This window comes from Nothobranchius furzeri, chromosome 9 (assembly GCF_043380555.1).
Source record: "Nothobranchius furzeri strain GRZ-AD chromosome 9, NfurGRZ-RIMD1, whole genome shotgun sequence".
Taxonomy (NCBI): domain Eukaryota; kingdom Metazoa; phylum Chordata; class Actinopteri; order Cyprinodontiformes; family Nothobranchiidae; genus Nothobranchius; species Nothobranchius furzeri.
This window is the reverse complement of record NC_091749.1, coordinates 66,881,880-66,905,989: the sequence shown is the minus strand read 5'-3', so window position 1 is coordinate 66,905,989 and position 24,110 is coordinate 66,881,880. Positions and strand designations below refer to the sequence as shown.

Below are 24,110 nucleotides of genomic sequence, written 5' to 3'. Positions count from 1 at the left end.
CCAAGGGACCCATTATTTAACCAGACAGAGCGGGCTACCAAGATGGTGCCGCAGATGGAGGCCCTGGTACTTTGGTGCGCTCTTTATGTTTTGTTTGTGTGTAAATTGCGTGTCTGGGTCCTCCTGCTCCAGAGAAGAACTCATAAGCTACAAAACTACGATACCAGTGGATTTACCCTCGATTTTTGTTGCATCCGCGGCAGATTTAATACCAACTTTGATCGGGAGAGTGAGACCCTGAAGGAGGACAAAACGAGCGGGTGCGCTCGCGCGTCTGAGGAAACGGGGACTGCACACAGCTCAACCCGGGATCTTCCTCTCCAAAGTGCGCTCGCTCCACAACAAAATGGATGAGCTGACCCTGATGAGAAACATAAACAGAGACTTTTCCTCATCTCGTGCGCTATGCTACACCGAAACGTGTCTCAGTGAGGACACCCCGGACTGCACACTCCAGCTGGAGGGGACCGAAAGGGAACGTTAAGTTATGCATTAACTACTGTTCCCTGAAGGAGAGGAACGAGGTACAACACCTTTGTTGCCTCGCCGTGCAGCTGGGCTCGGTGAAGAGCGGTCCTCGAACTGGAGCATGATGTGTGAGTAGGGGTATTTTTTTATATTGCTAACACTAGCATACAAAGTCCGAGATGGTACGGCTCCCATCTACCTGAATCCTCTTGCAAAGGCTTACGTCTCGGCCCGGCCGCTCCGGTCATCACAGGATCGTCGGCTAGCAGCGCCTACACCACGCTCAGGACAATCCAGACTCTTCTCATGCATCGTTCCACAAATGTGGAACGACCTTCCAAGCACTACCAGAACAGCGGCTTCCTTTTCAATTTTCAAGAACCTCCTGAAGACCCTGCTCTTCAGAGAGCATCTTCTTAACTAGCACCTTCCCTGCACCCGTCCCCCCTCTACTATCCACTCCTTGTTCCCTCCTCTCCATAATTGATGTTATTGTTGTTGTTAGCCTCAAGGGCAACATGCCGATTATCACTTGTAAGTCGTTTTGGACAAAAGCGTCTGCTAAATACATAAACATATTTATGAGCAGATGGACCCTACCCCCTACGTCTCACATCGTGTGGCCTAAAGGCGTGATTAGAGGTGTCTTCAGTCAGATCGCACGAGCGTGACATCCCTTACTATTTGTGTTGTACCTCGTTCCTCTCCTTCAGGGAACAGTAGTTATATGCGTAACTTAACGGTTTGATGAGCCATCAGGCAAGTCTCACACCTCATCCAGACCCAATAGAGACATTGGTTACCTGCAGGTGGATCGCTGACTTCCTGATGAACAGGAAGCAACAAGTCAGGCTGGGGATGAATCTTTCAGACCTACGAACCATCAGTACCGGTTCCCCTCATGTTCCCTCCCCTCTGCTCTTCTCGCTGTACACCAACATCTGCACCTCCAACCACGAGTCTGTCAAGCTTATCAAGTGTGCAGACGACACCACCGTCATCGGACTCATCTCTGATGGGGATGAGTCTGCGTACAGATTAGAGGTCAAACAGCTGGTGTCCTGGTGCAGCCACAACAACCTGGTGCTAAACACCCAGAAGACAGCGGAGGTTGTTGTGGATTTTAGGAAGCACCAGCAGAGGATGTACTTTCTGAAGACACTGAACCTGCCAGCACAGTCGATGAGGCAGTTCTACACCGCAGTCATCGAGTCCATCCTCACCTCTTCAGTCACCGTGTGGTACGCTGGAGCTACCATCAGACACAAGAAGAAGCTGCAGCGTGTTGTGCGCTCTGCTAAGAAGGTCATTGGCTGCAAACTCCCCTCCGTACAGGACCTGTACACCTCCAGGATGTTGAGGGTTGCAGGTTCCAGAACCCTCCCCTCTGCTGTTGGACTCATGAACAACAATCCTAAGGCTGCCCACTCCAGTCGCTTGGTTCCAGTCACATGACCCGGTGTTGTGTTTGTACCTGAACTGATCTGCTCTGATCAGTACCTACACTGTCTTGTATATAGCAGCTTTCTATTATTATTTTTATCGTGATTATATTCTTACTTCCTATATTTCCTCATCTCTTTATTTTTATCTTCCTCTTTGCATAAAGCACCGCTGCAATGTCCCAATGTTGTGATTCTCACACATGTGGCAATAAAACCCCGATTCTGATTCTGGGCTGGTTTTGGTTCCGGTCACTTACACGATCCACCTTCATGATCTGAAACCTCTGAGAGATGTCGGCCGTGTTGGCAGGAAGGCGCGAACGTCCAGAGACGAAGCGCAAGAAAAGCACCCGCTCCTCGTTGGAGAACTCTTCCAGGGTCTGCCAGAACCACTGGACCAGAGAGTGCTGCTCGTCCACCTCACGGTACCGGACCACCTTCTTCAGAACGTTGCAGCAGATCTCTGGCATGCCGCACACCATCTGCTCCAACTGTTTGGCCGTCAGCAGCGACAAGAGTGGAACCGGAACGATCCATGACATGCCCTCACGGACAGCCGCCACCTGACAGAGAGAGAGGTGAAAGCAGAAGTTCCATTAAACTCAACTCAACTTTATTTATAAATCGCGCCTTACAGGCAAAAATATGTCACGAAGGCGCTACACTGATCAAATAAAAACATAAAAAAGTAAGTCCAGAAAATAAAACATTGTATCACACGATACAGATAAAACTACAGTGAGTAAAATCGCTATAAGTAAAACAATAAAACTAGTTAGAGAGGTTAAAAGACAGGTCATAAAAAATATGTTTTTAGCCTTGCCTTAAAAACCGCAACAGAGGTGGAGGCCCTTATGCTGAGAGGAATCTTATTCCAAAGCTTAGGACCTGCCACAGCAAAAGCTCTATCACCACGCGTCTTTAGGCGCGTTCTTGGGACCGAGAGGAGCATGAAGTTCTCCGAGCGGAGTGAGCGTGAAGGAGTGTATGGTTGAAGTAGTGACACCAAGTAAGGAGGGGCTAAACTATTTAACGTTTAAAAAACTAGTAAAAGTATTTTAAAATGAATCCTAACATCAACGGGCAGCCAGTGAAGCGCAGCCAGGACAGGAGTTATGTGGTCAAACTTGCGCCTGCCCGCTAAAAATCTGGCAGTAGCATTCTGCACCATTTGCAACCTGGCTATTGAGCCCTTGCTCACACCGAATAGTACAGAGTTGCAGTAGTCCAATCGCACCGTAATAAAAGCAATTAAATTAAATGCTGTTTCTTTGTTCCTGGTTAGGCTCCTGCTGAAGATCTGGAGGTCTCTGCTCACCTGGCGGTCGATTTCATGCAGCCTGTACTCGATAGCTCGTTCCACATATTCCTTCCTGTTAGAGAAGGTGAGAGGAATGCTGTTTCCTCCTGGGATGATTGGCACCATTTTCCCGTCAGCGCTTTGCCCAACAAAGGAATCCAGAGGAATCATCTGAAACAACGAACACAGCTTTAACCTTCTGCTGACATCCTCAGCTGGTGTGTGTGGGCCTGTGATAAACTGTCTCCCTACAGTACACGAGCTTGTTTTATTAACTTTAATGTTTTGACGCTCTTTGATGTTAAAGGGGAACGTATAATTGAACTGAGACCTGCTATCGGGGAAGAAAAGGTTCTGAATTTAGTTTGGTGTAACACATGTGGCATTATTGATGAGTTTTTTTTATCCATAATAAAACAGGAAGCTGATTTCTTACCTCATGGAAATTGTCCTCTGTGATGCCGCTGTCTTCAATGTGAAGAATGCTTTTGAGCGTCTGCACGTAGAGCAGGTCCACCTCCTCCAGGTCCTCCAGCTGCAGCGGGATGCAACACAGCTGTTTCCAGACAAGCGGAGCCAGGTGCAGGTCCAGGGGCTTCTTGGTACGGATGGCCACGCCCATCAGGATACCCAGGAACTTGAACTGGAGCATGTGCTCATCTAGGCAGGCAGAGGGGCTGAACAGGAACCTGGAAGACCACAGAAGATGAGATGAGTTCAGAGAGCGCGGGATTTTCTGTCAGCTTGTGTTTAAACTCCTCACCTGTCTCTGTTGTAGCCCACCTCTGCTGTGGCATTTGGGGACGGGATGAGCAGGTCCACCACACCTGTCTCCAGCTCCTACAGAACATCCACACCATCAGCAGCTGGAAACATCTGGAACTAGTCTGAATCCAGCTCAGACGGGTACATACCTGACACATCTCAGTGATGGTGTCATCAAACACACCCCCAGCGTCGTCGGCCCCCTCCCCCACCAGTTTGACCTTCCAGGCTCTGGACGGTAGCCGGAGGTCCGAGGCATTAAGCTTCACCACTTGCCGCGCAATCTGCATGAAGATTGGTTTGCATTTTCTCCCTCTTCACAAAACCAGAGTTCACAGAGAAAAAGATGGAAGAGAAGTTGTTTAATACCATTGAGTTTCCATTCATTTTAATTATTTTTCGTCTAAACAAGCTGCGTCAAAATGCCCCAGTAACATATAAACAATGCAATTAAGCCGTTACGCTTAGATCGGGAACATTTCACCTGCTGCGGCCCGAACGCACATTCCTTCTGCTCCGTGGAAACCTGAACTGGCCACCTGCTTGTGCAGGATCAAATGTCTCTAGGCACCTTGCTGAGGAGGCTCTAGTCACGAGGTTCTAGACCAGGAGCCTCATTTATCAAACATACTTACGCACAGATCTGTGCGTATTTCGTGCGTAGGAACAATTCTACGCATTGAGTGGTACTTTTCATTTTGTACTTGTGCAGAGAAACGTTCCTAAATGTAAGAACACCTCTGACCGTGCGTACACACGGCCTCTAGTGGCAGAACGGGGAAGCGCAATTCTAAAGGTCTCAGTCACCCAAATGTGTTGCTCATCCACAAATTGTATTTATCCAGTCTGTAATTTTGTCAGTGGAAAAACGGCTTTTTCATACTATTGATGCTAAAACCAATAAAAGACAGCGGTGACCGACGGCAATCTGACATTTTATCATGGCTGTTCTGTTAATGGAGGATTTACCAGAGCGAGCGCTCTGGAGGGAACGCATTCTGCGTGAGCGCACTGATCTCTAAGGAAATCCTCCTGCTACGCTGTGATTTGGGACCCTTTGTAGAGCAACAGATAAACCTCACAAATCCGATTCCAGTTCACATTTTAATTTACTACAACAAGAACCCTCAGAACCTCCTCTGCTCCCCGATCATACACGCAACCAGAGTGAATGGCAGCTCAGAAGAGGCTGCGCTCTCAGTCGACATTTCCAAATAAAACTAACTCCACACAGAACGACTCCTTAACAACCCGTTACTCCACGATCTTTTCTATTTATTCCTGACAAGAACCTCTCCTCTGTCCTGACCACGTTTATAACCTCTGCAACTTTTGTGGTTCTTTTGCACGTCAGCAGCCTGTGTTTTGATCTTGCTGTCAATAAAGTTTTCTTTTTTTCAGGGAAAAAACAGGGAATCCCCTCTTGTGTGCATGACCAAATATGGTTAACTGAGGGTTTCTGTATGTACATGATGGCGAATGGACACGAGCACCTGAGTATGCACAGGTGGGATTTATCATCAGACGACTGCGGAAGAACGCATGTAGGACAGAATATAGGACAGTTTCTACGAACGTTTGATAAACGAGGCCCCAGGGGTATTCAATTCTGGTTGTGAAGGGCCGGTGTCTAGCACATTTTAGTTGTTCCTCTGCTCCAACACACTTGATTCAGTGGTTGAATCAACTGTGGAGCTGCTCATCAGGCTCTGCAGAAGCCTGTTAATCACCTGCTGACTGAAAGCAGGTGTGCTGAAGCAGGGTTGAAAATAAAACGTGCTGAATATCCCTGGTCTAGACCTTTGCCTCAGACAGACTCATGGATCTTCTAAAGTTGTTCTGAATGAATCCACACTCCGCTGATGGAGTGGGGACTGGACACGAAGCGGTTGACGAATAATGATCGCAACTTCAGCCGAAGTTTTAAAATCAGGAAACGTTTCTCCAAATGAAATGAAACCATAAACCAGAAGTCTACCAGACTCTCTGAAAGATAGAAGGGTCTCCACTTTTCACTCGACTTTGTGCACAAGAGCAATGTCGAGTGCCGCTTGCGCACACTGCCAGCAGCGAGATGCGGAGAAAGTGTGAGATAATGCACACCTGCATAAAGCTTGGTTTATGCTCGATGCATTCACTTTCCGCGCGGTGATGCAGCTCGCGGATGGAACGCGCTTCACAACTCGCAGCGTTTATGGTTCATGCAGCTCGTCTCTGTGGTGAGCCAATATTCTCCCAAACTGTAGGGGGCAGCATGGAGCTCTACGGCATGCATCCAACACTACACCATAGTAGAAGTAGAAATTACTGTTTACAACGTGGCATTCCAGCATTTTTAACAGCGTCCTCGTCTTTTCTGACAGTGCGAGCTATTTCTCTCCAAGAATTATTAACAACATGTTGATCACAGTGATCTCTGAGAGCTGAATCATGTTTTTCCGCGTCCGACCGTCCGCGTGGTTAGAAAATTTCCTAGGTGCGCGGTGCGGAAAGTTTGGGCCATGCGGAGGGAGGGGCGTGGTTGTTAAAATGACGCAATTTTGACGCGCAGAGCCGTGCGAACCTCGCGGACGCGTCGAGCATAAACCAAGCTTCAGTCATTAACAAACCTGCTCACAGCCAAACACATCACTGTCGATGGTCGATTCATTTGTCCCATCGCCCAACCCTAGAACCCATATAAATAAAAAAGACCCACTGACCGTGTGGAGATCCGTTTGACGGTGATCTGAGGTCCATAGTTCTTTCCCTGAACCATGGTCTTCCCGATGGAGCGGACCATGGGCAGCGTGTAAACTCTGGGGGCCAACAGGGGCCTGAGTTGGCCCTGAACTATCCCCCACGTCCCCGCGTTGTAGTGGGAGGTGCAGCTCTGCAGATAAGAACCATCAGGAAAAATATTTCAGCAAGAGTTTCTTAATGCCTCTATGACAGAAAGGTTGTGTGACCTGTAGCATCTCCACATGTTTCTAGCGGTTCTGTTCTCACCTGGTTGTTTGGGCTGAGGTTCAGGAGCCTCCATGATGAATACATGAGGTCCGAGAAGTAGTAGAGGAGACGCAGACGGGCCCTCACCGCTTCCATGCTCACCTCCTTCAGTCCGCTGTACTGAGGCGGAACCGCCGCCGGTAGGCCCAGCTGGAGGGGAACCGACGAGCCTGAGGACAGGACCATGGATGATGGGTGATGATTATCAGCTAAAAGTGACGGTAGTTTTGTTAACAGTTCATTTGGGTTTAAAAACAAAACATGATTGGACATAACCGGCCTAGTAGACAGAAGCCTTTCCGTCAGTAGCTTCAAAAAGTCTGATGGGCATAAAGATTCAGCTTAAAACTGATTCTGTTCTGTGACTCAGTTGGCTCGTCCCTCGAGTTGTGGAGCCTTTTCTGTCGAATGGTTCAAAGTTAAAAAGAATCCACTGTTTGGGTACACACAATACAAATCAGCCAAAAGTCTACATAAAACCTAGTTTTGAGAACTCCTGGTCCAGAACCAGGTCAAAAAGGGTCTGGATCTGACCTTTAGGTGTGTGACTGACCTGGTGCTCGAGGCGGTACACATGGTGCTGTCCAGGCAGCGCTGTGGCAGCGTCCAGCAGAGATCTGGTTGATGTTTTTACACTGAAGCGCCGTCACCAGCGTGGGTTCTCTTACATGGTTGGTGTGGCCCAAGCCCAGCTACACAGAGTTCAGAACCAGAGGGTTATTCAAGAGGTGGGCTTAATCTGTGTGTGCGCTGAGGTCAAAGGTTACCTGTCCCTCTGAGTTACTGCCCCAGGTGTAAACATCTCCTGTTGAGGACAGTACCAAGGTGTGTTCAGCTCCAACAGCAACATCCTGGATGTGGGTCCCAGACAGCACCGGTACCGGCTGGGGTCTGTTGTGGTTCCGGGCCCGGCCTTCTGGCAGGCCAATCAGACGGTCTTTAATAAAACAACCAGAACCCAATCAGGGAGTTTATTGCTTAAAACTGCACCTGTCAGATGTTTTTAGACATCTGAAAAGTAATATGTGTGCCATTCAAAACATGAATATTTGGACCAACGGCAGAAAAACAAAGAAAGAAAGAAAGAAAGAAAACAAACTTTTATTTAGCGCCTCTCAAGATAAAAATCACGAGGAGCTTCACAAAAACAAAACATGATTAAAAAGAATTTGAAAAAATATATATTGTAATAAAAAAATGGTAAATGGCCTGTATTTGATATAGCGCCCTCTAGAGTCCTGGAACCCCCCAAGGCGCTTTACAACACAATCAGTCATTCACCCGGTCACACACACATGCACATGCTGTTGGTGATGAGCTACGATGTAGCCACAGCTTCCCCGGGGCGCACTGACAGAGGCGAGGCTGCCGAGCACTGGCGCCACCGGTCCCTCCGATCACCACCAGCAGGCAACGTGGGTTAAGTGTCTTGCTCAAGGACACAACGACAGCGACAGACTTCTGGTTACGGGGCGAGCACTTAACTCCTGTGCCACCGTCGCCCCTGGTGTGGGTGTGTTCTGGTCAGAAGCTGAGCGCAGGTGTTCTGAACCACCACACGTGAAAAGAGAGTTACAGTAGTCTAAGCGTGAGGAGATGAAGGTGTGGAGAACAGTCTCAAGTTCAGAGCGAGACAGAATGAGACTCAGCTTAGCAATGTTCCTGAGATGGAAGAAGGAAGAGCGAACAAGAGAACTGACATGAGAATCCAGGGTGAGAGCTGGGTCAAAGGTCACACCAAGATTCCTGACAGAAGGTTTGGTGTGAGAAGCAAGTTGACCAACAGAGTCTCTGACTTTGGGAACCAGCTTGTCTGGGGCACAGATGAGGATCTCAGTCTTATCTTCATTCAGCTGAAGAAAGCTCCCAGCCATCCAGGTTTTAATAGAGTCTAAGCAGGTGTGTAACAGCTGCAGCTTAGACATCTCATGGGGCTTGAAGGAGATGTACAGTTGGATGTCATCTGCATAAAGATGGTAGGAGATTCCTTTAAACGAGCTCAGGATGTGCTGAAGAGGAAGCAGAAGAGGAAGAGTAGAAGCCCCAGCACAGAATCTTGTGGGACACCATGGGTAAAAGAGGTGGTGGAGGACCTAAACTTGGGAGACGGCCACAGAGAAGGAACGCTCAGACAGATAAGAGGAGAACCATGCTGTAGTTCTTGTTCTAAAACACAGAGCAGCTTTGTTTGCCCGTTTTCCCGCTACGTTTCGTTTGCGGTTGCAAACTTCCTCAGGCTGACGCTGATGGTGGCGTCACTTCCTTCTCCGTTTATCGGCGGGCAGCAGAGGACGTTGTCGCCCTCTGCTGCCCGCTCTCCCCTCTCCGACGATGCAGTCCCATGCGTGGTCCAACGAGTAAACGGAGAAGGAAGTGACGCCACCATCAGCGTCAGCCTGAAGAAGTTTGCAGCCACAAACTAAACGTAGCGGGATAACAGGTAAACAAACCTGCTCTGTGTTTTAGAAAAAAGAACTACAGCATGGAATTAGAGATACGACACAGCAAGAACACACCTAAGATGTTCAAAGAGGAGAACCACTCCAATGATGTTCCTGATAGGCCTACCCAGTCTCTGAGCCTCTCCCAGGGGTTGGCAACCTTTTCCCATCAAAGATTTATTATTACCCGTTTCCCACAGTGAAGAAAACACTGAGAGCTGCAGCAGCCGCGGCGTTGTGGGTCGGGCCCACTCCACCCTAAGACAGCCGAGAGCTGCTTTAACCAATCAGGTGACAACAACCAATACCGGTGTCGGTCCAGGATCGGCTCGGGGTCCTTCGACTGCCGATGACGTCACATTACTGCAAATCTACTCGGCTTCCACACATGTTTTGGAAAGACATCAGCAGTTTTGGTAATAAATTCTTGTTTGTTAACACCTAAATGTTTTCTTTATAATTGTAATTTGTTAATAAAACACCATATTATCTTTGTTTTGTAAAGAATGTGAAACTGCATAAAACCATCGGACTGACAAACAATAGAAAAGTTCTTATATGTGAAGCCACATCTGTTAGTATTAATGTGGAGTTCGTCTGTATATTTCCTTAGTCATTATCTAAATACATTGTTTGACTCAAAATGTTGCTTGGTGTCTTTCAATAAAGGTCTAATATTTTATTTTGCCCCATTTTATCAACATCAAGAGCTTTTGAGGACCACCGTTTATCATTTGCTTATATTTTACATTTCCTTTAGAAATTCAAACATATTTTCTCCAAAAAGTGTTGATTTTTGGACTACAGGACTACAACCGCTAAGACTACGACCGCAAATTTGTTCTGACCAATCAAAATCATAACGTGATAATGCAACTTCCGTAAGCTTCATGTTCAGCCAATCAACTACTCTGACGTCATCAGCAGTCGAAGGGCCCCGAGCCGATCCTGTACCGACACCGGTTGCTCATGTACGTCAAAGTTATATTTCAACAGAATTAATAAAACAATTTGTATAAAATTGATCCAGAAGTTTTAGCCCGTCTGTGCTGCAATATTTAGATATTTTTCACCCTGTTGGTGGTTTTAATAGTTGAGCAGGAGCTGCTTTTTTGACGCGTCTCACACACATCTCCTTTTAAAACGTGTTTAAACTGTTCAGAATACAAATCCAGGCTGTCTCGTTGGATTGTTGTAATAAACTTTGTACAAAATAAAACTTTACATTAAACAATGCTGAAAAGGCAAAAAAGGATCAGATCAATTTGTTTTTTTCCCCTCACTAATATGAAGATAATGGCTCAGGTGTTTATCAAGTTTAGTTTTTTCTCTTTGCGATAAATCTTCAAAGGTAAACAAAACAGTTCAATGGCAGGGTTTGCCTTGACCGGATATTTCCTGTATTTGACCGTTTACCCGACATTTCAAATGTTACGCACTTCGCTGAGGTAGCTAAATCAATCAGGAAAAGATTCCCATCAGAACATCTGAGCTGGACACTGCTCATCGCAGCTCTCTGTCAGCGAGCACGTAAGGTGGACAGAGAGCTGAAGATGTGGAGATCGAGGCTTGGAACGCATCGCAGAATCGGAGCGCATGAGGGACGATTCCTCTCACTGAAGCGAGTGCTTCCCAAACCCTGTCTCTCAGAGAGACTTGTCACTTAGAAAATGTTCCCCGATTATGAAACTTTGGCTGAATAACGCTTGTTCCTGTCTCCAATGTGGCGACGCATCCATCAGCCTGTCTGAGGAAAAGTCCAGAGTCTCACATCCTCTTCAGCACAGAAAGCGCCTATAGAGACATCTGATTACACACAAGCAGGTGACCTGTCGAGCACCTGTTCAGATTTACAGTGATCCCTCGTTTATCGCGGTAGATGCGTTCCAGACCTGGCCGCGATAGGTGAAAATCCGCGAAGTAGGGACACCATATTTACAGTACAGTGTCAGAACCCAAGTTCCCAGGCCAGCCTCTTCCAGCTAGCCGGCCTCCACTATGGACCACAACTCCCAGCATGCCCCTCGCGGGGATTCCCTCCACGTCGCACCTACGTCACAAACCGCGGCTATGAACGGAAGTCGCCTTTCCAGCTCACCACTCAGTCATCGTTTCTTCATATTCATGATCTATTAGCTCATAGTAAGTTATCTTACTTACTTCTGGAAAGCCCGGCATTTCCGTGTCACTTCGTTGACGCTCGAACGCTCGGGGGTTTCCTAGATTAAATCGTGAGCCGGCGTTTCACCGACGCTCTCACTTCCGCGTCTGTGAAACCACGCTCCCTACAAGCTCAACTCCCGAATCCAGCCGACCAGTCTGACATACAGTACTATACTGAATTATCGTATGATCACATTCTTTTTTTGTGGGTAAAACTCAAGAAAAAAAATGTTTTACTTGTTTTTTTTATAGTTTTATTACAAAAAGTGCATTTTATGATGAAATTGATGAAAAAAACAGGAATTTCTTGGTATTTCGCATAGAAAAATACAGCGAATCGGTGAAAAATACCGCGAATTGGCGAATTTCCCTTGAATAAGGCTCCAAAGAAAAATCCGCGAAGTCGTGAATCCGCGATAAACGAACCGTGAAGTAGCGAGGGATCACTGTACGCGGACAATCTTTACATTTAGAATTGGCATACAGATAAAAAATGAATGCAGTAAAATAAAATACATTTTAATTAAATATTCATTCATTATTTGACAAGCACAGGGAGCCGCGGGTTGCCGACACCTGGCCTATCCAGTCTCAACGGCTACAGTCAGGTCCAGCGGGGCCAGAACAGAACAGTCCTAACTAACCATAACCCTTGAATGAAATATTTTGTTGTTGTTTTGTTATCAAGCACATTTCCAAACAGTATGAGAGCTGACCAAAGCACCTTACATATAGTACAGGAAGAGAAGTCCGTGGTACGATATGGTATGGTAATGTAAATCGTCTTAAACTTCTGTTTCAACAGATCCTGGAACTTGAAGCTTGGAGGAACTCACCTTGGCCAAATGTGTAAACTTTGCCATCTTTAGTCAAAGCCACAGAAAACTGAGTCCCACAGGCCACCTTCTTGATGCCGATCCCACACAGAACATCCACTTTCTGAGGAGAAGATTTGGCCGTGGAGTTCCCCAGTCCCAGTTTTCCATAGTCTCCATCTCCAAAGGCCCAAACCACCATTCCGTCAGTGGAGACCACTAACGTGTGGTTCAACCCGCAGGCCACCTGAAGAGAAGCAGCCGGCATTGTGAGCTCTGCTCACTTCTGAACTTTATCTAATTTTACTGTACCCACAGAACCCACACCTGTCCAACTTGGTAGCCCTCCAGCGCAGTGACCTTCTCTGGAAGCTTCTTGTTGGACGTGTTTCCCAGACCCAGGCGGCCATAATCCCCGTTACCAAACGTGAAAAGTTTTCCATCAGCCGTTACGACCGCAGAATGCTTGAACCCACAAGACATCTGGACAGAGATCAAAGAGTTCTCCGTCTGAGGAGAACTGGTCTTGGTGGAGCGAGTATCCACGTATGGCACGGTATGGGGGCCAAAATTAAGACTACTGCCCAGCAGCAGGAGGCTATATAAATTCTGAAGCAAACTACCGACCTGATTAATGAGAAGCTGACGCCCGTAACTGAGAGGCTGGTGCTGCTTACTGAGGAATAGCACCTTTACCGGTGTTACTACTAGATACGCTAGGGACTAGCAGACCTCGGCTGGTCATTGACTGGTTCAAACACTCCCTCTGCTGTCTATTAGCATGGATAGGCTAGCGTTAGCCTGGAAGAGCTGGTGTTAGCATTGGAGAGGCTAGCCTCTCAGTTACCGGCGCCAGCTTATCATTAATCAGGTCGGTAGTTTGTTTCAGAATTTATATAGCCTCCTGCTGCTGGGCAGTAGTCTTAGTTTTGGACCCCATACCGCGCCATACAGTTCAGACAAACCCACCTGCACCACCTCCTCTCCCTGCAGAGCCTCAATCTGCCGCGGTCGGCGCTGGCGGTCGCTGTTTCCGTGTCCCAGTTTGCCGTAGTCTCCATCTCCCCAGCTGAACACCTCGCCACTCTCCGTCAGGGCCATTGAGTGGCCATCGCTGCCGCATGACGTCACCAGCTGAGTCACAACAAAACCTGAAACGGACCACAGAATCACAAGGTCTGGGTCCGACTCAACAGAACGTAAAAAAACATCTGCATCAAACAGAAGCTCATAGCAGAAGGAATGAGAAGCTTCTGCAGAGACTGCAGCAGGTTACAGGCTCCTGTTAGTCCAATTAAATACCTGAGTCACTTCCTGATGTTAAAGACCAAGTTCACTCAACACACTTGCAGCGGGTCGATCTCTGTGGATAAAAAAATCTCTTGCGTTCCTGTTTCTGGAGCTAAAAATGAGCCACAGCTGAGCTGAGCAAAGACAGCAGGATCTGGAGTCATATTTGTATGGAAGTATGGAAGCTCTGCCAGCAGCCGTAAATCACTACAGAGGGTGGTGAAAGCAGCAGAGCACATCACTGGCACAAGGCTTCCTGCCATTCAGGACATTTATCTCCAGCGATGCCTCCGGAAAGCACACAGCATCATCAAGGACCACAGCCACCCAGCGCATCAGCTGTTCTCCTCATTACCATCTGGCAGGCGTTACAGGAGTCTGTCTGCCTGCTCGGACTGCGAGACTTAAAAACAGTTTCTACCACCAAGCCATACGACACCTCAACCATTACACTTAAACACACACAACACAGGATACAGATGTTACCCTGCAGCTCCACAAGCAAAATTTAATCTGCACTGGTTACTTCATTTTAATGTTACTACTCACTTTTTTTAGATATATTTATATTTAGTCATCTATACTTACTTATCTATTTAGTAAGCTTTTACTTTTAGCATGACTCTCTAATATTTTGCTTTTACTGTATTATACCTTGTTCTTTTTTTTCTATTGTATTATGCTGCTGAGAGACCGCTGCTCGTCAAACACATTTCATTGCAATGTTGACCCTGTGCTAACTTGCATATGACAAATAAACTAAACTAAACTAAAATATTTCCTGATATAAGCTAACAGCAACTCAACTCAACCACACCGACTCCATTTGTTCTTTAACGTTGGTGTTTTATCTCCACAAATAACAAGCCTGAAGTGCAGTGTTGTGGAGTTGCTGATGATTTGCTTCTATTACCTGAGACGTGCTCTGATCTCTTCTGGATGCTAAATTAGCGACAGCCAAGATGTCCACGAATGCTAACTTGACATTATGACGTGTTAATGTCACAAACTTTTCTCATTTCAGCGCTTCCCTGTCTTTTTGCTAACGACAGCTAAAGCAGGAAATAAGAGAGAAGACTATTTTTACGTTCAGCCTGCATGTGAAACTCAAGAGCGATTGAACATATTTCCAATATAACAAGTAAAAACACTAAACTTCATCTTTAGACTAGACCATCAACCATATAAAATGATGCAGAAATCTGAAAACTTCCAATGGAAACAATGCTGAACTGGTTCATAAGCGTTCTCAACAGGTTCTGTACCTGGCCAGGTCATGTTGGGATATTTATTCCCATTTTGGTTCCACTTTTCTCTCTTTATTCAGAGGCTAAACAGAAGCAGTTCTGAGACTACTCGGATTCTTAGTAGTGAACGATTTTCTGAAGCTCATGCTGGGAAACGGGAGCTTCAGGAGTCTTTGGGGAATCTGGATAATCTGTCATAAATATGAGATACAGCTACCACTGAAAAATCTGAGGACACCGTAATCTTCTCCAGAGGTTAGGGTCTAACCTTGCAGGGCTGAGATGATGGTGAGGACGTGCAGGTCGTCTGAGTTGCCCTGACCCAAACGGCCGTAGCTTCCTTCCCCACAGGCCAACACCGTCCCGTTGGGCTGGATCACAAAGGTGCAGTTCTGACCGCAAACAACCTGCCGGAAAGTCCAATAGGTTACAACAATGGCACAATAATGCTCCTAACACAACATCTCCAGATGTCTGCGTTTAGATGTACCTGTTGGGCCTGGGAGAAAGACGGGGCGGTTGTTGGTATCAGGATGTTTCTACCAGCCTCTGCCAGCTGACCGTGACGCCCTGCACCCCACAGGAAAACGTCACACTTCCCTCCCAAGTGCCAGTCCTGCAAACACAAAACAGGTGAGTGATGGCGGTCAGTCAGCAGAACTCACCTGAAGCAGGTCTGAATTCACCTCAGGTTTGGAGGTGGCCCAGGACATGATCTGTTCATCCATACCAGCCGCCCATTTACTGTTGTCCTGGAAACAGAAATAGAAACATCGTCAGGAGCTACGCGGCAGAACGGTACCATACGGTCATCAACCTCCCTCACCATGACCAGAATCATCTCCTCTTTAAGGGCCGGCTCCAGGTCCGGAACACAGAAGGACTCAGGGAAGGTGGCTCCTCGGGCGAGAGCCTCGGCTGCCTTGACTGTAGTGGAGAAGCAGTCCAGCCACGCCCACTCACTGGCACTCCAGATGGTGGAGCCGGACTCTGGCGGACAGAGTCGGAGGTGAGGGGGAACGGGGGGGCAACAAAGGAGCTGGTCCAGGTGGAGGCCCACAGCCAGAGAAGCAAGGCACTGCATGTAGGGGCTGTGGACGAGCTGCTCGCCACACACAACATGAGGCTGAGGAGAGAGGGGTCAGAGTAACATCAGAGGGCCACTAAAGACAAAACAAGAACTTTTATTGTTTCTAGATTTGTTTATTCTCATGAAAATTCTTCATATGCAGCAACAAACATGCTTGGCTAGAACTGAGTGGAGTTTTACTTCCTACTCTGGCACCAAAAAACCCCAGAGCAGCTTGAGCGTCAGAACTACTGATCCAGTCTTCCTGGTTCTGGATCAGGTCTCCAGAACTCCTGATGGTGTACATGAAAATGACTATTGCACAATATGGTTGATTTCTGGACCGGGGTCTCCTACCTTCTCGTAGGCGTACTGCTCCTGCAGCATAACCGGCAACCTCTCCAGGAAGGCTCTCATGCACGGCGCCATGTTGATACCGACCACGCCCTGCTTCTTCAGTGCAGTGCGACAGGTGGCCAGAACGTGATTGGACCCCACAAACTCTTTGGAGCAATTCACAACTAGAACATCCTGTAAATCAGGAGAGAAGATCAGATGGAGGAGAAAAATGATTTAAAAGGATGAAGACAAACACAGTGAGGTAGGAGTCTGACCTTTGACCTGTTGGAACAGACAGCCACGCCCACATCTGGTATCCAAACTATGTTCTGAATGGCTCCTGAACCAGCGACTACTGTCTGGAGGATGGAGCCGTCCTGTTGGACGTGGACACAAATAGTAAGTGAAGAAGACAAACCACGTCTGGATGTGTAATTCATCCAGATGTGGGTCTTACCCGCAGAGACCAGATGTTCATGAGGCCTCCCACCCCTCCAGAAGCTAGGACCAGACCATCAGGGCTGAAGGCCAGTGTTCGTACTGGAGTGATGTGTCCCTTCAGCTGGAAAACACATACAGCTCTGTCCTCGGCCCACTGGGAAGACTGACACACGTGATCAGAACTTTAGTCATCCAGATGTGTAAAAGCATAAAATAAAACATTAAAGACCTCCTTCTCTCCATTTCAGACAGTTCAACTAGAGGAGGAAGTAGCTTCAGACGGCAGGATTTGGCGTCTTATGTCCTGATATTTGGACATCTCACCTCACACTGAATAGCAGCAATGCGACTCTACCACTGACTTGCAGTATTGATATTTGATCTCCATAAATAACACAAGCCTGAAGGAGTTCTGCCGTGTGGTGGAGTTGCTAATGTTTACGGTTAGCTTCACCGTCTATTTTCTATCAGAAGCTAATGCAGCCAGCATTTTAAACTCAGAGTGATTGATCAATTTCAAAATAAGTAAAATGGTATCCTAGTGAAATACACCTTTAAAGCAGAGAGAGCAATCAGCTGTTATTACCGATTAAAACATTTACCATCAGCTGAGGTTTGGCTTCACTCTCCCACAATCCCTCTGAGTCAGAAGAACAGGATTCTGGAAAGTTGGAGATCTCTTGAGGAATGGTCCAGACAGAAACGAGACCATTCTGGCAGCATCTTAAAAAAACAAAACAAAAAAAAAAACAACTCAGCAAGAACAGCTCTACATCTGGACCGGGTCAGGACTCATTCCTGGAGACAAAACAGCTGAATAAATAGATGTTTCAGCTCATCTCAAGTGTTTGTGTAAATGTTTTAAACATTGTTGTTAAGATGAATATCTGGACAACTGGTCCACTCCTCCACTGGACTACATTCAGGATCTGAGATGATTCTGCTTCCAAAACAGGAAAAGAATGATAACTGACCCACAATTGTATAGCGCCTTTCATAGTCCGAGGACTCCAAAGTAGGGCTGCTTGATTATGGCAACAATGATAATCACGATTATTTTGACTGAAACTGAGATCTTGATTATTTAAAGGGACTTTACGGACTCTTGAATTTTTATGCTCGCGATTGCCCCCTCAGGCCAAAAGCGTAACGGCAGCTTCAATAGTAGGCTCGTGCACGAGGCGCGCATGCTGTACGTGCACACTCCTTAACGAAAATAACAGCTGAGACAGTCTCTTGTGTGTGTGTGTGTGTGTGTGTGGGGGGGGGGGGGGGGACAGAGGACAGGAGAACGTGCAGCTAATTAATGAAATAATTTGGTTCTGTACCTTTCTCTTCAGCACAGCCGACAAATGTTTATGATGGGTCAGTCCTCCTGCATGCTCAGATCATTCCCTTCCCTTGCTTGAAAAATTGTTCCAAAATGAAAGTTGAACCAACATCTTTTTTATCTGTGATTTCAATGCCGTTCAGAGAGTCTCAAATAAAAATTTGGGCATCTTACTGTAAAAAAATATACCATTAATGCAAAAAAGAAACTCTAAATAAGCTATGTTCACACCCAGAATCGAACCCAGGTCTTCTGCATGAGAGTCAGACATCTTACAAGGTGAGCTACACACCAGTAACATTCAATGTTTCTGTAACTTTTATATCCTTGATGACAGCTGAAACAATGTTCAAAGAACGGTTCGGAGCAAAAATGGCTATTTTGTTGCTAATTTGCAGAAAATATCTAGAAGAAAGTTCTACAGAAATTAGCTAAGGGTCCTCAGAAATGTAGCTAGGTTCATCACTAGGCGTTAGGAACAGCGACAAAGTCGCTAAGTTGGCACTACCTCTCTCTCTGCTGCTAAAGCTACGGATAGCAAATGCTACGGGCTATGCCTGAAGCAGCCTGCCCGACCCGAGCAGCTCTCTTTTTCTGTGATTTTACAGAAAAACAGGCAATCACAGTAAAAATGCCAGGGCTCATTCTACAGGACCAGGGCATTGCAGGAGAATGTATGAAGAAGACATTTATTATTTCTACACATGTTTTGGATGTCAAACTTCTATTATGTCCCTTTAAGAGTACCCAATACTGACCCAAATACCCAACCGATATCTTGCAAATACTGACAGCAAGAGTTATACAGTGCATTTATAATATAGAACAAATAAAAACATATAAACAATGTTTTAGTGGAGCTCACAGAATGTTGCATAACAATTAATTAGTCCTGTCCAGCAATGCTGTAGGAGCGTGGCAACATGTCGTCAGAGAGATTAATTCATATTTATCAAAGTGAGAAACTTAATTCTATTTTTAACTTATTTCTCAGTTAACGTAATTATTGTCCCAGGCACAGCGATCAAATCGGAGGTGCGCTGAAACCCCTAAACCCGGTCTTACAGCATTCAGGGGCAAGCTATGTGTGTCTTTACACAGTTTGCCGTTTTTAGCGGCTCAGGAGCCGAGTACAGTGTGCCGTTCACTCTGGCTAATCCACGTGGAAGCAGGCACTGAGAGCCGTTTCTCTTGTGACCGACACATCACCACATCGTTCCCTTTCTTAATGTTCGGATGGACGGTCCGGAGCACAGACGGAGTGTTTTGCTAACCTGCAGAGTTATCCAAAAAGTAGCTAAGGGTTATCAGCGATGATTCTAGGTCGTTTTGGAGGTACTTTTAGGATTTAAAAAGTCAAGAAGAGGGTCTGAAAAGATGTTAGAAATAGCGACAAAGTCAGTATGTTGGCAACACTGCGGGAGGAGCGCTTGATTTGCAACTCAGAGCAGCGCAAGAGGGAGGAGCAAATAAACAGCTTGTTTTGTTTTTATAATCGTTCAAAACTCAAATCGTAATTGGGATTAAAGTTTGATTAATTGAGCAGCCCTGCTCCAGAGCACCTTAAACTACAGTGCATCATTTATCCATCAACACACTGATGGCGATGAGCTACATTGTAGCCACAGCTGCCCTGTGGTGCGCCGACAGAGGCTGCTGAGCACTGGCGCCACCGGTCCGACCACCACCAGCAGGCAAGGTGGGTGCCTTGCCCAATAGCAGCATTCTCTGCCGGGAGCCAGGATCGATCCTACAACTTTAACTGGACAAGCTGCTGTCCCTCCTGAGCAACTGCTGCCCGATCTAAACGTGGTCCACAAAAACCAATGCAGAGATGCTTAAATTTACATGGGTGACCATCAAAGCCTGCTGTTGCTCATGGTAGCCCTAAACCTGGTTACCTTGGCAACCCTAACCCTCTGCTACCTCATCCCAAAGATAAACAGCAATGGCAAGACCTCAGCCATCTTTGAGGGAAATCAGCTGCTGCGGTAAAAGCTGATGGAGTTGAAGGAAGATCTGACCAAGTAATTATGGTGCTGGACTTTAAGTGGCTGGAACCTCAAAGTTACATCAGGAACTTTCTAGTTATCATTAGTAGTACCCGTGGTGGTATTATTATTATTATAATTACTAATATTCAGGAAGAGGCGGCACTGCAGCCCCGGTACCGATGATTTACCGATAAAAGACCTACATGGCAAACATGCTGAGGGCCTTTGGGCCACGCCCAGGCAGGCTGCACCAGGCTGCTCCATTAACCAGGGAAGGATGTCGGAGACTCTGCAGACAGCACCAGTCAGAACCACGACCTGAGTCACAGTCCAGGCCGGCCCACAGCTTCACCGTCTCCTCTTTAGCACACGTCAGTAACATCTGACCTGTGGGACTCCACTTCATACTGGTGATGGGCTCCTGAAAAACGGACAGAGGAGTTCAGCTCCATAGAAGGCGAGTCGGGTTTTCTGGGCTGGGTCGGATCACCTTGTGTGCATCGATAACCACTACGGCTCCGGTTTCTAGGGGCTCTTTGGATCCGATCAGCAGCTTTCCGTCAGCGTAGCCCACAGCAAAAGGCTTGTCCTCTCCATACCAGGCGATGTGCATCACGGCCACTGGAACAGAACACAGGTTCAGTTATAGTCAGCATTATGACACCAGTACCATGCTGACAGAGAGGTGGGAGTCCAGACCATCTTTCCTGTAGCAGTGCTCCAGCTCAGTACGGTGCATACTGGTCGCATCCAGAACCTCAATGAGACCCAGGGAGCCATCCATCCGGCCCACCAGCAGCATGTCTTTGGGCTCACCACACCATAGAGACTCCGCCTCCCATTCGGGCCATGCCAGCGCTGACACCCAGTGAGGCTGCACATCGAGCAGCCCCTTACCACCTGAGGGAGGAGGTCAGGGGTCAAAGGTCAGGTTATCACACTGACGGTAAACAAAATTAGAACTAAAATCCTGGTCCAGAAACCAGACATGAAGACCGAAGTGAGCGTGGTTTTACAGGAAGTGATGATGAATCAAGCCTCTGAGCCCAGAGACACGTTTACCATTAACTTGCCAGATGTTGACCAGTTTCTCCATGGCAGAAGCCAGATATTTCCCAGTGACGCTCCAGGCCAGTGGAGACAGGCAGGGATCGCTGGGGGATCCCAAACCGGACATCCCCTCCTCGGAAGAGCTGTCGCTGGGGGACAGAAACACAAACAGGGCAAAAGATCAAAACTTCAGTCAGACATCCATCAGCTGAGACAACATGTGATCACTTATGCAGGCAGCTCCTCTTTGATGTTTCTGACTCAGAATCAGCTGCAGGTGTTTATCTGGTAGGTCAATAGGTAGGCATCACGTGAAAAACACCACAGATAACCAACCTAACAGGCTGATCCTTCTGCTCAGACACAACAATATCCAACTCTAAATATGACCTCTTAAAGGGGAACTAGGCAGTTTTAGCTTGCTTTTAGCCCCCCTTAGTCTCCATTTGTAGAATCGAAAGAAAAACCTATTTCCTCGCTGTGCATTTGTTTTTTTTAGCACCTTAATCCATCAGCTGAAACGTCTCCCCTGCCTTCCTTAGTGTCTACAGGAGTGATTCATCACTAAATTAAACAAATCAGCTGTGTTCAAGATCTAAAACATGCGGGAAACATGCTGGAACCAGACTGCAGCGTCAGGCATGTCAGCTCCATTTTCTTCTGAGCACCTGAACAGAGTGGCCCGCCAGTTTGAAGTTGCAAGTGGAATATTCTGGCCACAGGGGACCACAGGGGCAGGTTGGCCTTTTATTAACCCTGTAAAGGGTCATTTTAGCACATATTGGCTCAAGAAGGTGATTTAAAATATTAACAAGTTGCAAACTATCTCTTTTAATCTGTTTTCATGTGAAAACGTGCAGTTTTAAACTCGGCGGTCATAGGGTTTCCTGTAGCAGTCTAAACATATAAACAGGTCTGGAGACTCACTCCTTGTTGAAGACGCAGGTCTGCTGGAGGGAATATTGGTTCTTGGTGACGTTCCAAACCCTGACGGTCCCATCATTCCCACTGGTAACCAGCACGCCCTTCTTACTGCACCAACCACATGTGATCACCTGCATCTCACAAAAACCAAAGATAAAACTTCAGTTTGAGGCACAAACACCGGTTCAGTATAAATCTGTAAGGGAGGAACAGACCCTGCTCTGATGGGCCTCCAGCTTGATGAAGGAGCACTTCCTCAGATCCCCCGCCATGTCAGCGAAGGTCTGTGGACGGCTATGGTTGTTGTCGCGGTCGTGTGCCGCCAGTGTGCGGACTAGCTGCTGCGCCGCCCACTGGCGGTGCTGCGAGGAGAGCCTGGACGATAGGCAGCAGGCCGCCAGAGCATTGGCCAGCTCCAGAGGGCCTACAGCGGAGGGATTGTGGGAAGGATGGGCATACAAATGCGCAATTAGACCTGCTCGACACGGGGCACAAGGTGAAGAACACCAGTGAGTGAGGAAGAGAAGAACAAAAAACATGAAAACACAAGAAACCCAAACAAACAGGAAGTGATCCCGGACATAAAAGGCTTCATGAGGAGATGATGGAGTGACTCGTGAACACATCAGGAAAACGAACCCTGACATGAAACAACCCAGGAAGTCCCACAGGAACAGACCTCTTTTCTCCATGTCAGCCTTGTCGTAAGCGGGTCGCAGCCGCGCCCCCTTATCGGCCAGCAGCGCCACCAGGGCCTGAGTCACCACAAAGTTAGGAGACGTGATGAGTTTGTTCTCCTCGGCCACGCCACGCAGGAAGCTGGGCAGGAACTTCCTCTGGATGGGGTCGTCAACGGTGGTCAGATTCATGCCCGTAGCTGCAGAGATCAGGTTCTGAAACACAGACAGTAGAGATCATCCCGACACCTGGGAAAAACCGAGAGTTTAATAACGCAACGGATACAAGTTTATTTTATTTTAGTTGACAGCAACATCAGATTTCTGCCAACACAATTAGATGCCATGTGTAAAAGATATTCTAACTGTAACATTAAATCAGATAAATATGGAATAAAACCAAGTAATAATAACAGCTAAAAATACTTGTTTCCTGTTTATTTAATGTTGTATGGAGCATAATCAGACTTGTTAATGTATGGAATTAAGTCTGGATTATTTCTCTCATTATGTGAAATCAATTCTAGGCTTTACAAGATGTATCCGTGTGTGTGTGTGAAACCAAGCTAAAGGCCTGTTACCTTCTCTTCTCGTGTGTGTGTGTGTGTGTGTGTGTGAGTGTGTGTATGTGTGTGTGTCCTGGCAGTAGCTGCCTGAACTGTGATGTCGTAAATTAATGATGTGCCTTCACTCTGCTGATATGGACAAACGATTCATGTTGTGGATATAACCTGTTTTGACCTGAACATATGTTGGGAGTAAGCATTTATGTCATCTTTTATCCTCTGTGGAGTTGGTCAAGATGCTATAAACATACAAATAAGACATCTTGTCCAGCTAATGTTGGAGATGACCAGTTGATCCTGGGCAGAAGAAAAGGGAGGGGTAACCACACGTCTCTCTCTGCTGACGAGCTGGAGATGACCATTAAGACTGGGAGAAGAAAAGGTGACATCATGAAATCCAAGATTTATGGTCTCTTTGGGGCCGTTGGAGAAGTAACAAGAAGAGGAACATGTGACCAGGAAGTCTGAAGCAGCAAACAAAGAAATGACTGTGAGGGAGGGGGGACAGTAAATAAAAAGGAGCTACTGGGTCTGGAAGAGGGCCTTTTGATGGGAAGAGTGTGTGAGGTACAGAGATGGAAAGAAGGAAGCTTTTGCTTTGAGCTTTTTGTCTGTGATAATCTGACCTAGTGTCATTTTTGGAGAGCTTATTCAGCTCAACTTTGCTATAACTCGGTTTACTGGCAACGAGTTGTTTCAAATTTTAACCCGCTTTGTCGGGGTTTCGTTTGGATTATTATTCTTTTTTCATCTGTGTGAAATAAAACCTAGTTCCTCGGATTCGAGGAAAGAAAAAAG

The 24,110-nt window shown here is 46.9% G+C and overlaps 1 protein-coding gene across 5 annotated transcripts in view; it reads right to left on the bottom strand.

The window, feature by feature from the left end:
- Nucleotides 1-24,110, bottom strand: part of herc1 (HECT and RLD domain containing E3 ubiquitin protein ligase family member 1) — an 86,834-nt gene that overhangs the window by 1,963 nt on the left and 60,761 nt on the right. For 4 of the 5 annotated variants that reach the window (XM_054731964.2, XM_054731965.2, XM_054731966.2 and 1 more), the window contains exons 51-77: nt 22,749-22,962; nt 22,285-22,544; nt 22,073-22,200; nt 21,158-21,294; nt 20,795-20,995; nt 20,586-20,716; nt 20,299-20,516; nt 17,374-17,494; nt 16,788-16,934; nt 16,606-16,707; nt 16,349-16,522; nt 15,749-16,048; nt 15,609-15,674; nt 15,413-15,538; nt 15,191-15,329; nt 13,355-13,536; nt 12,713-12,868; nt 12,407-12,632; nt 7,734-7,903; nt 7,520-7,658; nt 6,967-7,136; nt 6,681-6,850; nt 4,128-4,293; nt 3,977-4,053; nt 3,650-3,902; nt 3,232-3,384; nt 2,171-2,476 (exon numbers count right to left, since the gene is read on the bottom strand). In XM_054731964.2, the coding sequence (XP_054587939.1) occupies nt 2,171-2,476; nt 3,232-3,384; nt 3,650-3,902; nt 3,977-4,053; nt 4,128-4,293; nt 6,681-6,850; nt 6,967-7,136; nt 7,520-7,658; nt 7,734-7,903; nt 12,407-12,632; nt 12,713-12,868; nt 13,355-13,536; nt 15,191-15,329; nt 15,413-15,538; nt 15,609-15,674; nt 15,749-16,048; nt 16,349-16,522; nt 16,606-16,707; nt 16,788-16,934; nt 17,374-17,494; nt 20,299-20,516; nt 20,586-20,716; nt 20,795-20,995; nt 21,158-21,294; nt 22,073-22,200; nt 22,285-22,544; nt 22,749-22,962 (4,632 nt within the window). The remainder of the gene's footprint in view (nt 1-2,170; nt 2,477-3,231; nt 3,385-3,649; nt 3,903-3,976; nt 4,054-4,127; nt 4,294-6,680; nt 6,851-6,966; nt 7,137-7,519; nt 7,659-7,733; nt 7,904-12,406; nt 12,633-12,712; nt 12,869-13,354; nt 13,537-15,190; nt 15,330-15,412; nt 15,539-15,608; nt 15,675-15,748; nt 16,049-16,348; nt 16,523-16,605; nt 16,708-16,787; nt 16,935-17,373; nt 17,495-20,298; nt 20,517-20,585; nt 20,717-20,794; nt 20,996-21,157; nt 21,295-22,072; nt 22,201-22,284; nt 22,545-22,748; nt 22,963-24,110) is intronic. The other variant, XM_054731968.2, reaches the window with a different exon arrangement.